The following is a 12,299-nucleotide window of genomic DNA, read 5'->3' on the forward strand; positions in this document are numbered from 1 at the left end:
AGACATTCTGCACAGATTATCTTCCAATAGAAATATTCTCACTTATTCTTTATACAGCTTGCAGTAGAAAATAGAGTTAGACGTAGAAACCTTCTGGATAAATAATCTATAACCAGCTGAGAAATAGCTTTGATTTGTAGCTTTCTTCACAAGTTGTGGTAACCAAATAGTACTGTACTCTTCCTCCTACCCACCAACGCTGTCTGTGCCATTTCCCACTTCCTTTGTATTTTGCAAGCTTAGAATTGATTATGTTAATTTAGCTTCTGCTTATTTGAAGTTGTGAAACAGCACACAAGCTAAGACAACCTACAGGCTAGACAGGAACATTTGGGAGCCATCCAAGACTTGCTTTGAACCCAGAATTTTATGGAATGATGTATCTTTATAATTGAAAAATAAGCTTGACATATTTTAAGCAGGAGGAGAGAAAATGAGGATTAACTTACAGCAATCATCAGCAGGGGAAAAATGAACAGAACTACCCTTCTTAGGCTCTTTGGTATCTTCATCTATGCCAGTAAGGCAGTTTGGACTTCTTGTTCCAGCTGTGTGGAAAGAAAGGAGGGGCAAAAGGGTAACTGTATTGTTTAATGATGGAGAGAGCGGAGGGGTTGTTAGCTTACAGAATATCTACTTGAAATTCCTGGGAGTGACTGTAAGTATGGGGAAGTCTCATTTCTAATGTGCTATGCTGCAGAATGAAAGAGGTGTTCGTGAAGATGGTGGAGATTATCAAACTGGCATTCCTGCTGTGAGGGTAGCTCTCTTCAGCCTATATAAACTATGATTCTTTACTTTACTGTTGTATTTTAGAGTTACAGACATGTAAGTTTACCTCTCTTGGGAGCAGATTTTTAAAGTGCGGTGGATGGGAGGGATGTTTGGGGATTTTTTACCTATATTTTTTTCTTTCATGATGCAGAATACATTTTTTAAAGTGATATTTATTTTCTCCACAGGTATGGTGTTAGTCCTGAGAACATCATTCTCTATGGTCAGAGTATTGGTACTGTCCCTACAGTAGACCTGGCATCTCGGTACGAGTGTGCAGCAGTAATCCTTCATTCTCCTTTGATGTCTGGATTACGGGTAGCATTTCCTGACACCAGGAAAACCTACTGTTTTGATGCTTTTCCAAGGTACGTGTAAATGTTGTGAGAATGATTGTTCTATACTCAGTGCACCGTTAGGTGTTTAAAAAGGAATAGTCATACAACTTCTACTGAATTGTCACCTGTATTTTAAACTTAAGGTATGCACACCTGTAGAGATTCACAGAGTAAGAAACAGGCTGATATATCAGTCTCAAACTGATGTGATATGTCAACAAACAAATAATTCCTAGTGTTTACTACTATTATTTTTTCTCCTGTTTTTGTGCTATGGGTTGTTAATAGAAGAATTTTTGTCATCAGGTTTGGATAAATAGCTTAACAATTGTTAATGTCCTGTTAAGTTCTTCAGGCTAATGAACAGCAAATTAGTACTGCACTCTCTTAGCATGTGGGTTGACTTTAGAAGGTAACATGGTATCATGAAATGGATGTGCTGTTTTCAAGTCACTTGTTAATATATTGCTGTGGTTTTACCAGAAAGGGTATAGATGATTATAGATGATCACTGCTTTGAAGGGAGGGAAAGGAGAGAGGCAGAGGCTAGAGCCTTAGTCTGGTGTGGGTCACTTTTCAACTTGGCTCTGTGTTTCGTGTGTATTCTCAGGTATTGCACTTTCTATTGCTTCTCTGACTTTGATCTTTGTAAGTAAAACAGTTTTACACCTCTGTTCCTATGTCCATTCTTTTTGTTCCTCCCTGATGAGGATCTTGTCAGATCCTAATGTCTGTAACCAAAGCAGAATGACTTACTGTCTCTTTTGGGAGATTTTAAGCTTGTTTAAGAAGCTGTAGGTTATTTTACTTATGAAAAACTGTCTGCAAGTGTTTTCAAGATGAAACACCTGCCTTTATAGCAGTGTCTCACTTGAAAAGAAATTGCATCAGTTCCAAGTTAATTACTAGATGCAGGAAGAGCAGGTGTTTTAGGAATGTTTTTATTATTTCTGCATGTCTCCACCGGACATTTGCAGGGATCTGGTATTCCAAGGTACAGTTCTGATGCTTTTTTTATTTTATTGTAGGATTTGGTTTGTTTTTTTTTTTTCCCTCTTGAAGGGATTTGGCTGTTACTGAATGGAAATTTACAAAGCCATCTTTTTGTAGTGCTGATAAGACAAACCATATTTCCTTGATTTCATAACTAGTTTTTTTCTTTCCCCACAGCCAAAGTCTTTATATTATTACTCAGTGACTCCGTAAGACTTCACTAAGTTATGAGTTGCTCTTGTTAGCATTTGAGATTCGTTTTATTAACCTCCTACAGGTGTTTTGTTGTTGTGACTTTGAACGGTTGGACTTGAGGTAGTGTTAGAAGTGGATTGCTTTGGAGAGAAGATTGTGAGATATTTGAGTGATCGGTGTCCCGCATCAAGGCTGTGACAGAGCTGTCTGTGGACGTCTGAGAACGTGAGAGGGGAGCTGTTCTCTTTGTAGCAGTGTATAAGACATGGGGATAAAAAGCTGAGTGGTCTGTGGAGGGGAGAAGACGAAGCAAAGGACTCAGTGGAGTTCAGTGCAAACCTATCTTTGCTTCAGAAAGCGGTGTTTGCAGTAAGTGTAGTAGGGGATACTTAGAGTGTTACTCGTGTTTGTTTTGTTTTCATGACAACAGATTAAAGTTAGAAAGTGGGGGAGTGCGAAAGCCATAAATGTGTGCCTGAGCAGCCACAAGTAATGGTGGCTTTCACAGTTTCTGTCCAGTCCCCAAGTTTAGGTGCAGTCAGAATTTGGAACTGTTGTACACAGGCTTGGTCATCATCCTCAAACCTTGAATGTTATATTCACAAATGCTTCTGTTAGAGAAAAAATCTGGAGCCTTAAAAATAGCTCTGATTACAAAGCTAACGGTGATTAGCTGATAGCAGCCAGATCAAATAAATAATAAATACATAAATAAAAGGTGGCTGGGGGGAACCCTAAAAACACACTGTATCACTTGAGTGTTTTGTTTTTAACCTACTGAGCTGTTCAGTGCTGTCAGTCTGACTTCACTTAGACTGTAAGCAGTGAAAATAAACAGCAGTGTGCTTCTATGAATGTGTGCAGCTCAGACGTCCATCTTCCCGGCAGGAAACAAAATAGTTCTGTGTGCACCTACAGTGAATTGCTATTATGTACATTTTATGCTGGGGCTCCGTGAGAATGTGGTCTCTGTAGATTTTTCTAGCTGCAGAGCAGTGTGGCTGAGCATACTAAGTGAGTCTAACGTGCAGTTTAAACACTGCCTTATGAGTCGCTGAGGTGGCAATGGGACACGCTCCAAATTTCTGCAAAATACCAATATCTAGCTTAATGGCCTGGCAATATATGTGGAAAAAAATAGTTTCATTATCTGAATACTGGAGTGAAAGGGATTTCCTGGTTTCCTACAGTAAATGAGAGCGCGGTTTGTAGCTGCTGAAACGTTGTGTAAGCATCTCTAACTGTATGTGACTGACCTGCTTTGCCACATCGTGGTGTTCAGGACAGATCCTTCAGGGGTTAAGATTTCAGTTTACTGAGCATTTTCATTATAAAACATTTACATTTGGCCATGATACTAATTTGGGGATGAATTCAGGGGAGGGGAGGAATCTGCATTATTCTGATGTCTTTCAAGTTCTTGAGACATTTTTCTATATTCAGCATAGTTGCACACGACTCAAATTTCAGACAGGCTAAGTGAAGTAGGCCGTGTTTTAATTTGAAGTAACACTTTTCTTCTTTAAATGACAAGAAATCTGTTTTCTAGAGAAGTATTTATTGAAACAGAGACCAAAATGTGTTTACCCTGAGCTATTTACTGGAAAGCAGTGACTGTTCTGTAGAATTGTGTGTGAGAGGTTTAGTGCTTTATTTTGCATCTTAATTTTTAATTAACTTCATATTTTCATAAATCTTCTTTAAGCCTCTTTCTAAACTGATGTTTGCTGGCATCTGTATTTTTTAATCATTGTAAGCAATTAGCCTGGTTACTTTGTAAAGTCTCTATCCAGTCTTACCCAAATCACATGCTCTCTTGTTCTTCAGCACAGACAAATCCAAACACATTTCATTAGATAGTGTAAGGAAGTAAACGTGTCCTCTGTCAAACCAAATATTACTGGCATTCATTTTTCTGCTCACTTTTACATCACGTCCTGAGCCAAAGCACAGTTATGTCATTGGCCAATTCCTCCATTTGATGATGGAAGCAGAGAGCGTGTTAATTAGCACTTGGCACCTGTACACTGATCTGGAATTAGTGGTAACTACTGACATGGAGTGCTGTCTGGAAATAAGACAGTCAGAGAAGCCTGGTGTTCACCAGCTGGACGTTCATGTGCTACCAGCGTGCTTCCTAACTGGGGTTTTCTGGGGTGAACTCAGAGGTGTGAGGGTGCCACTCTCCCCTTTCTTCAGACTCCATTCTCCTGCGTGAGGTGACCACTGGGTACGTTGGCCTGCAAAGCTTGCTCTAACCCTGTGTTCGTAGCAGAGCAAAAAAATGCCATGTGAATTGTTTGGTTTCGGTTAAATATCCTTGCATAACACAGTTTCCCCCACAATTTTCTGCCATTTGAGCTTAGACAACTAGTACAAAGAATAGTTGTTTGTGGGTTTTTTGCTTCTTTCTGTTTCTACCTGATTTGGGAGTTTCCAGCCTCGTGAGCTGAGACCGTTTTTGCATTAAGTCTTACAACTGGAATGTAGTTAATTGGTTCCTAATCTGTTACATTGGAAGGTGATAATGCATAATATCCACGCTGGTAGTACGTCTCATTAAATCCCATTTGCCTCTCAGTAGGTTTCCTCAGTGGCTTCTGTGACAGGTGCGCTGCTCACTGGTGGTTCAGGTGCCAAACTTGATTTCCACCAGTGCCCATTGGGGCTCCTGGCCATCAGAGCTGGAGGTGTGATAGCAGTGGTAGTGCGGGCTCCATTTTACACATGCATTTGGGGAGTAAGCCTCGTCCTTTATTGTTGGGGCACAATTCCAGGGTTTTGCAGCCAGTTAGAAACAAGCATTGGTAAGCTGATCGTGCATGGATAATTAAGCCACAAACTGAGCAATGTTTTCCTTTTCCCTCCCCAGCATTGACAAGATATCTAAAGTCACCTCTCCTGTGCTGGTGATCCACGGTACCGAAGATGAGGTGATCGATTTCTCCCACGGCCTGGCAATGTACGAGCGATGTCCACGGGCAGTAGAGCCACTCTGGGTGGAAGGGGCTGGGCATAACGACATAGAGCTTTATGCACAGTATCTAGAGAGACTAAAACAGTTCATATCTCACGAACTTCCCAACTCCTGAAGAAGCCAACCTGATTTTACCTCAGTTACTGTGAACGGAAGAAATTACCTGGTTTTGCACATGCTTTAACTGGATAGCTGTCATAGCTTTATACTATGAAGAAATACCCTGTCTTTAGGGTGTTCTAATCAAACATCTGATGAAATTTGTCTTTTATATCTGGAAACTATTCTACTAATGCACACAATATGGTCAACTACTGTAATTCCAACAATTTTTAGCTTCGTTGCCCTGAAAGAAGTGGGGATACTAGCTGCTTATGGGGACACTTTTTACCTAGTGCTGTATTAATTGAAGATCGGTTTTCTCTGTCTCACTTCTGATCGTTTCTAATTCTGTCCTATGAAGACTTTTTTTTTTCCAATGTTCTCAGTATGTGGAACACAACTGTTATGAGCTACAGCTTGTTCTAAACCATCGGCCGTGGGTTCAACCTAAGGGAGTACTTTCTTTGTCAAGTTTCTAGCTGTGGTATTGTAACTGGAAAGTTATTGTGATGAAGTCCCCCCACCTCCCTTTTAGTGTTCTTTTGTTAACTTACTGATCTTCCCAAGTAAATTATTGAAATATACTTTCTCCTGATGATAAACAAACTACTATATGGGGCTAAACTCTGTAATGACTTCTCCATTACTTGTATAAACGTAACTGGAATATTCTCAAATGAACTACGGACAAAATTGCTCTTGTTTAAAAAGAAATGTGTAAATTTACTACTAGAAGACTCATTTTAATATTCAGATGGTCTGAATAATAGCCATAACAGACATTTCCTTCTGTAAAGCATTCCTGTAGACTTTTTAAAAGTACTGTACATATTTGAATTTACATTGTGCATAGATTCTTAATTGGTAGTTTTAAGTTAAGTCTAGCTACAATAAACTGCAAAATTCCGGTTTGTATATGATTGAATACATTTTGTTAAAATATGTTTTTATCCCTATATTATTTTGCTATTAAAGTTTTATAAAGTTTCCAGGACAAAAAAAAAAAAAAAAAGAAAAAAATTTACACATTTATGTTTTGAAGAATTTATGTAACTAAATTTTCATTGAGCTGATCTTTTTAGTTCAGGAGTGATTTGATTCTCTGACACTGGAATCGCACAGATTATGCATCAGAAATGCAAAACACAGTTGTTACACTACTAGCATAGGTCTAATTTTTCCAAATGTTAAGGCCTTAAATGTACTGTAAGCCTCAGATTGTTGTACAAATTGATCGCGGTTGATTGCAGTTTGTGTCCTGTTGCTGGAATGCAACACAGTGATTGTAATGGAATAAAGGATGCATGGATTAGATCTCGCTGCATTATTGAATCTTATTTGGAGCATCGTTTTCCCATTGCAAGAAAAGGCAAAGAATCATGTTATTTAATTCCTTCCTTCCAGGAAAACTATCCTGAATGGAAAGCCTTGTTTCCTTGCAGCTTGGTATACAAATCGAATGTTGAAGAGATTACTTTTAAATGGCATCTGGTTGTTCTTTAAATAACAGATAAGCACACGATAGGACAAGGGGGAATGGTTTTACACTGAGATGGGGAGGTTTAGCTTAGATGTTAGGAGGAAGTTTTTCACACAGGGTGGTGATGCACTGGAACAGGCTGCCCAAGGAGGTTGCAGATGCCCCATCCCTGGAGGCATTCAAGGCCAGGCTGGATGTGGCTCTGGGCAGCCTGGTCTGGTGGTTGGCGACCCTGAACATAGCAGGGGGTTGAAAGTAGATGATCATTGTGGTCCTTTTCAACCCAGGCCATTCTATGATTCTGTGCTGTGGCCCAGAAGAAAAGTTTGAAGTTGTTGTCGTGTGACCTTGTGACAGACCTGCAGTGGATGGTCAGCACTGCAGGTGTGTCTGTAGTCGTTGAAGCTGCCTTGGTGCTATTACTTTCAAAGGAAAGAAAATGGTATTTTCACTCAGTGGTGTGGGGAGTGGGGGGAAACAATGGCACTCACCTGTGTGCAGTCAGTTGGGCTCTTACTATGGGGCTTGCATCTGCGTGGTTCAGGCTGAGTATTAAATGCCCCAAGCCCTGGCATGCCCAGCTGTTCTTCCTGGAGATGGTTCAGCTGATACTCACCCCAGACTTGCCTCTCCCTTCCTCTATTTCTAGGAAATCTGCTCAATTTTCTTTAAATGTGAGCCTTCATAAATCTGGCCTAACGATAGCCCTTTAGGTGCCTTGCTGTTCTCCTGCATTGTCTGCTCTGCTTTGCAAAGTTTATCCATGTTTAACCAATGCAAATATGTTCTTGTTAACTAGAGTGATTATTAGTGACCTATCAGTGGTGCTCTGGGCTTCTTCCCTCTAAATCGGTGATTTGTTCACCTGTTGGGTCCCTTAAACCATTTTCCTTGCAGCTCTGTGTCCACTGAATGCTTCTGAGGTGAGTTGTGATGTTTTTAATGTTTCCTGGCAAGTCCCGTAAAGAAAATAAACAGTAGTGGCCTTCTTTATGCTGTGTAAACTTTTAGCTTCTCCTCTGTACCAAGGCATCACTGTTTTGGGCATTTCAGAGCACTGCTGCCCATCAGCATTAGGGTTATTAGTTAAAATCTGCAGCCAACTCATGAACTGGTTTACCAGACAGCAGATTTCAGGTCCCCGTTTGCTTAAAGGAATAGGAATTTGAGATGCAGGAAAAAGGGGAAGATGTGAGGCCATGAAAGAGAAACTTTGGATCGTGCTAAAAAAAGTCGTTTGCTGCAGCAAACTGTTAACATGGACTCATTCAAATGCATAACGTGGGCCTTCACGAGAACTTGCTATGCATATTTTAGAGCTGCCGAGGTGTCACTGTGAAGATGGCTGTGTGTGTGCCTGGGTAAATTATGCAACGGGCCTTCCAGGAGTGTAAATAAGTAACATTTTTTTCCACCCCTTCTTCCTGTGTGACCCGCTAACTTTGTTTATACGGCGCAACGGCATCTGCACTCCGACTCTTTTTTTCCAAGGAGGTGAGTTGTGCTCTCCTATCAGGAGCTGCCTGAGGTTTGTACTTCGAAACAGAGCAAAATATTGGTTTCACCTTCAGAGGTTCTGTTTTGCACAGGGTTGGATGTGTATCCTTTGAGGTTTACGTAACTGTTAACTTGTGCTTGCACCGAGATCTCTCACCCCTGTTGCTTCTGCTGTGCTTTTTACCCCAGCTCTGTGTCCTACTGCAGTGTGGGGCAGCTCTGCTCCAGGCACTGACCCATCTGCTATGGAAATACCCAAACCTGTATTTACACATAGTGTTGTCCATCCCTTTAATAAACCCATATCACATTTGCTTTTACTATCTGGTGTTAAACACAGTAAAGAAAGAACCCACTCTTCCCGGGGTTATTTACTGAGCACTAAACCTTTATTCTCATCTGGAAAATCCTTTTCCCCAGTTCTGCTCTCGTAAATTAATGATCTTATTTACGTCCATTTCACAGATTTCTCCATACCCACCCTTTCTTTTTGGTGCAATCCCCCACCATCCGGTGCTGTAATTTGCATTGTGACCGTGGTGGTTTGTCCTGGTGCTGATGAAGAGGAGAATGGTTCTGGTGGTAGATGGACCAAGCCCCAAATTACCTGCTGCACCTGTATTGCTTTCCAAGTCCTGCAGGACGTCTTCCTCCAAACTGAGTTGGGTTTCAGACTGAGAGATTGCTTTCAGCTGTGAAATATTTGGGTCTCACAACTTTGTTACAGCAGAGACGAGCTGTTCCTTGGGGCAGCAGTGCTGCTTGTCTCTGCCAGGTGTGAGTTTGCAGAAACCAAAGTATTTCTGCAGAAAACGTTGGAGCAGCATGTGTGGAATCGCTCAGGTTGGATAAAACCTTCAAGATCATCAAGTCCAACTGCAATCTAACCATACTGTGGTGGCATGTTGTCTCTCTCTCTCTCTCTCAAAAAAAGAAAAGAAAAGAACAGCCCTCACCTCTTCAGGTTGTTCTCCTGTAAGGGTAAACGTGCTGCTTTCAGGATTTCATTGCGCTGTGGGTACGCTGCCCGCCCTGTAGGGCTGCCAGGAGCCGCGGGGTGGGCAGTGCGCGCCCCGTGCCTGCAGCTTCCCCGGGGGCGGCGGGCACAGCGGCGCTGACAGCGGCTGGAGGAGCCTCGGCAGCCACAGAGCATCCATCCAGCGCGGCTCCGGCAGCCCTACATGCCGCCGGGTGAGCGAGGCAGAACGGCGAGGGGCAGGGAGGGAAGCAGCGGGAGACCGACCCGACTCGACCCAACGCCGCGTGTGTGTTGCAGGTGTCCCCCCCGGGCTGGGGACGGCCGCGGGCCCCCCGAGGAGCTGCACCCTGGTGCTGGTGCTGGTGGCGGTGCTGGGAGCCCGACCCGAGGCGGCGAGGAGCGTCCCCAGGCAGCGGCGATACGGTGACGGCCTCCGGGGAGCGGGGGGGTGGGTGGGCAGTGCTGGTGGGGGGAGGAGGAGAGGGGGAGAGGAAGGCGGTGCCGCTCCGGCCCGGGGCTGCTCGTGCTGCCGTCTGAAGCACGGCTGGGCTGGGGGCTGCCCTAAAGGCGGTGATGGGAGCTGCGTGCAGGACTGGGGCTGCCCCTGCCGGGAGGTGGGTGCGACTGCCGGCACCGACGGCTGCCCGAAGGGAGGGAGCTGGAGGCTGACCGCCCGCCTGGGCTCTGCTGGGCGCCGCGGTTTGCTTGTGGCTTTGGACGTGGCTGCGTGCGATCGGCCTTTCGTTCCCTTTCTCTTTAGTTCCTCGGAGCTTTTTTAGCATCCGAAGTTCTGTTCAATCAAAGTCATGCTTTACGCGGTGCTTTGTTCTCTTGCAATGTCTGGATTGCTCTGAATGAAGGATGCAAAGTGCTGCAGCCGTTGGGATGCTCCTGAATTACCCGCTGCCATCTGGTCTCGGTGGTCACATCTTGCCATTTCCCGGTAGTACAGAGTTATGTTTCAGTGATGAATTACGGCCATAAATGTGCACTTTGCTACATAATCCTCTAGCACAGCAGTGTGATATATAACCAATTTGGTTAAAACATGCAAATAATCCCCTGGATGGTAAGCCGCAACTACTTGAGGCTGATAACTCCAATCTTGAAATCAAATAGAAAATATTTGAAGCTTCCCAGCCATGCTGGACCTGTAGGAAATGGAACATTTCATCTGCTGCTCAGCAATGAGTGCGAGCACTGCGGGCACATTCCAGGGCTCAGGGACGTGACCTCCAGCATTCAGTGGTATGTCCTTATGCTAAAGCATTAACTGTTCCAAACTCTGTGGGCAGGATGCATTTCAGCTTCGGGTTCCTCATCCTTTTTCATCAGTAGAGCTTTCATGGATGTTCCTGAGTCTCTAGCAAGGTCGCAGCCTAATGATGCTGAATTTAATTGTTTTATCGGTCACTTCTCAGGGTGTAAATTGAACCTTCAGGCTCAGCCTGGATGGAGCAGTGCTGTGTGGGAGTAGTTACATATTTGCCTCAAAGCAAGTATAAGCTCCACGGAGCCCCAAATCTCCTACAGCAATGCTTTTTGTCCATAGGAGGAAGCCACAGCCTAATCCTGTTGCATCAGGGCAATGACATTGCTCAGCCATTTAGCATTATAGAGAATGTTATAAACATTTTAGAATGCATATAAAGCATTATAGAAAACATTAATTATATACATATTATCCCACTATTGTACCTCAAAATCTGCCCATTGCGAATATATTGATTTGACCTGGAGAAGCACACAGTGAGTTTGTCAAAGTGATTCAACAACTTGTGGTGCATCCAGGGACACTGCAAAACATTAATAGAAGTGTGTGTGTGTGTGTGTATAGACCCACCAGGATTCTTCACTGCTCATGTGTAATTGCTTTGCTGTATTTATGACTATTTCAGAGCATAGCCCGGGTCCCAGCAGCCCGTGGTGGGATGTGGAACATGAAGAACTGCTGCACGGTCAAAGCACCCTGCCTGGAACTGTGGAACCACACAGACCCAGCCCCTTCCTCCGTCCCAATACCAGCAGAAGTTCCCTAAGTCAGAACCTGGGCCAGAAGTCACAAGAGAAGCAGTTGTCCTGTGATGTGCTCCTCAAACTTTCCAGATATATTTCAGTGGATATCTTTGGACCTGGCTTGGCCTGGAACCTCTTTCGGTTGTACAACTGTGATCGTGATGCCAAGCTACCCAAAATACCCAACCTGTACGTCAGTCCCCTCAAGATGGTGCGGCACAAGCTGAGGCCTTTCTTGCTGCACAGGATGCTGCGGCTGCTGGGGAACATGGGCGTGCTCACTGAGGGCCAGCAACACAAGGTCTTCTCTCTGCTCAAGGAGCACATGCTGAAAGCAAGGAAGATACCACCAAAGCCCAAAGCAGAGCACAGTGGTAGGTACTCACAGAGGTGTTTTTTGATCCTGTGTCTTGCACCACTGAGTGAGGTGGGGCTGTTCTGGTTTACAGGCCCCGGAGCTTGGCTGAGCCATGGCCCACGTTAATAGGTTGTCCAGAAAGGTGGTGGGTGCCCCATCCATGCAGACACTGCACATCAGGCTGGTCGGGGCTCTGAGCACCTGATCAGCTGTAGGCGTCCCTGTTCAGTGCAGGGGAGTTGGACCAGATGGCCTTGAAGGGTCCCTTCCAACTCAAATGATTCTGATTCTCTGGCTGGGGCTGAAGGTACTCCAGCGGTGAGAGGGCATTGTGGAGTGGGTCAGTTGTGAGCTGTGTTTGTGCTGTCTGTGAGTGCTAAAAGCCACGCTGTGGTGACATCTCCAGCCCAGTGTGGCTGCCAGGCCCACAGCAGCCTGAGTGCATCCCTGATGCACATGTTTGGAGTGTGCTGCTCCCAGCACCTGGGGCGCAGCTAGGCTAGCACTTCCTGCTTCCTTGTTGAAGTGAAGGATCTGGGGATGCTGGTTTACAGCCAGCTGAACATGAGCCACCAGTGAGCCCAGCTGGC

The 12,299-nt window shown here is 44.3% G+C and overlaps 2 protein-coding genes across 2 annotated transcripts in view; both read left to right on the forward strand.

The window, feature by feature from the left end:
- The window catches only part of ABHD17C (abhydrolase domain containing 17C, depalmitoylase), a gene marked incomplete at both ends in the record, with an annotated part of 29,793 nt that extends 24,401 nt beyond the window's left edge, over nt 1–5,392 (forward strand). Inside the window, 2 exons of the mRNA XM_079540719.1 lie at nt 963–1,142; nt 5,173–5,392. Coding sequence (XP_079396845.1) covers nt 963–1,142; nt 5,173–5,392 — 400 coding nt within the window. The remainder of the gene's footprint in view (nt 1–962; nt 1,143–5,172) is intronic.
- Nucleotides 5,393–10,220: 4,828 nt separating this feature from the next.
- The window catches only part of LOC306950746 (cell surface hyaluronidase CEMIP2-like), a gene marked incomplete at both ends in the record, with an annotated part of 47,357 nt that continues 45,278 nt past the window's right edge, over nt 10,221–12,299 (forward strand). The window contains 2 exons of the mRNA XM_079541108.1: nt 10,221–10,278; nt 11,234–11,725. Of these exons, the coding sequence (XP_079397234.1) occupies nt 10,221–10,278; nt 11,234–11,725 (550 nt within the window). The remainder of the gene's footprint in view (nt 10,279–11,233; nt 11,726–12,299) is intronic.

Source organism: Tetrao urogallus (genome assembly GCF_951394365.1).
Source record: "Tetrao urogallus genome assembly, chromosome: 11".
NCBI classification, from domain to species: Eukaryota; Metazoa; Chordata; class Aves; order Galliformes; family Phasianidae; genus Tetrao; species Tetrao urogallus.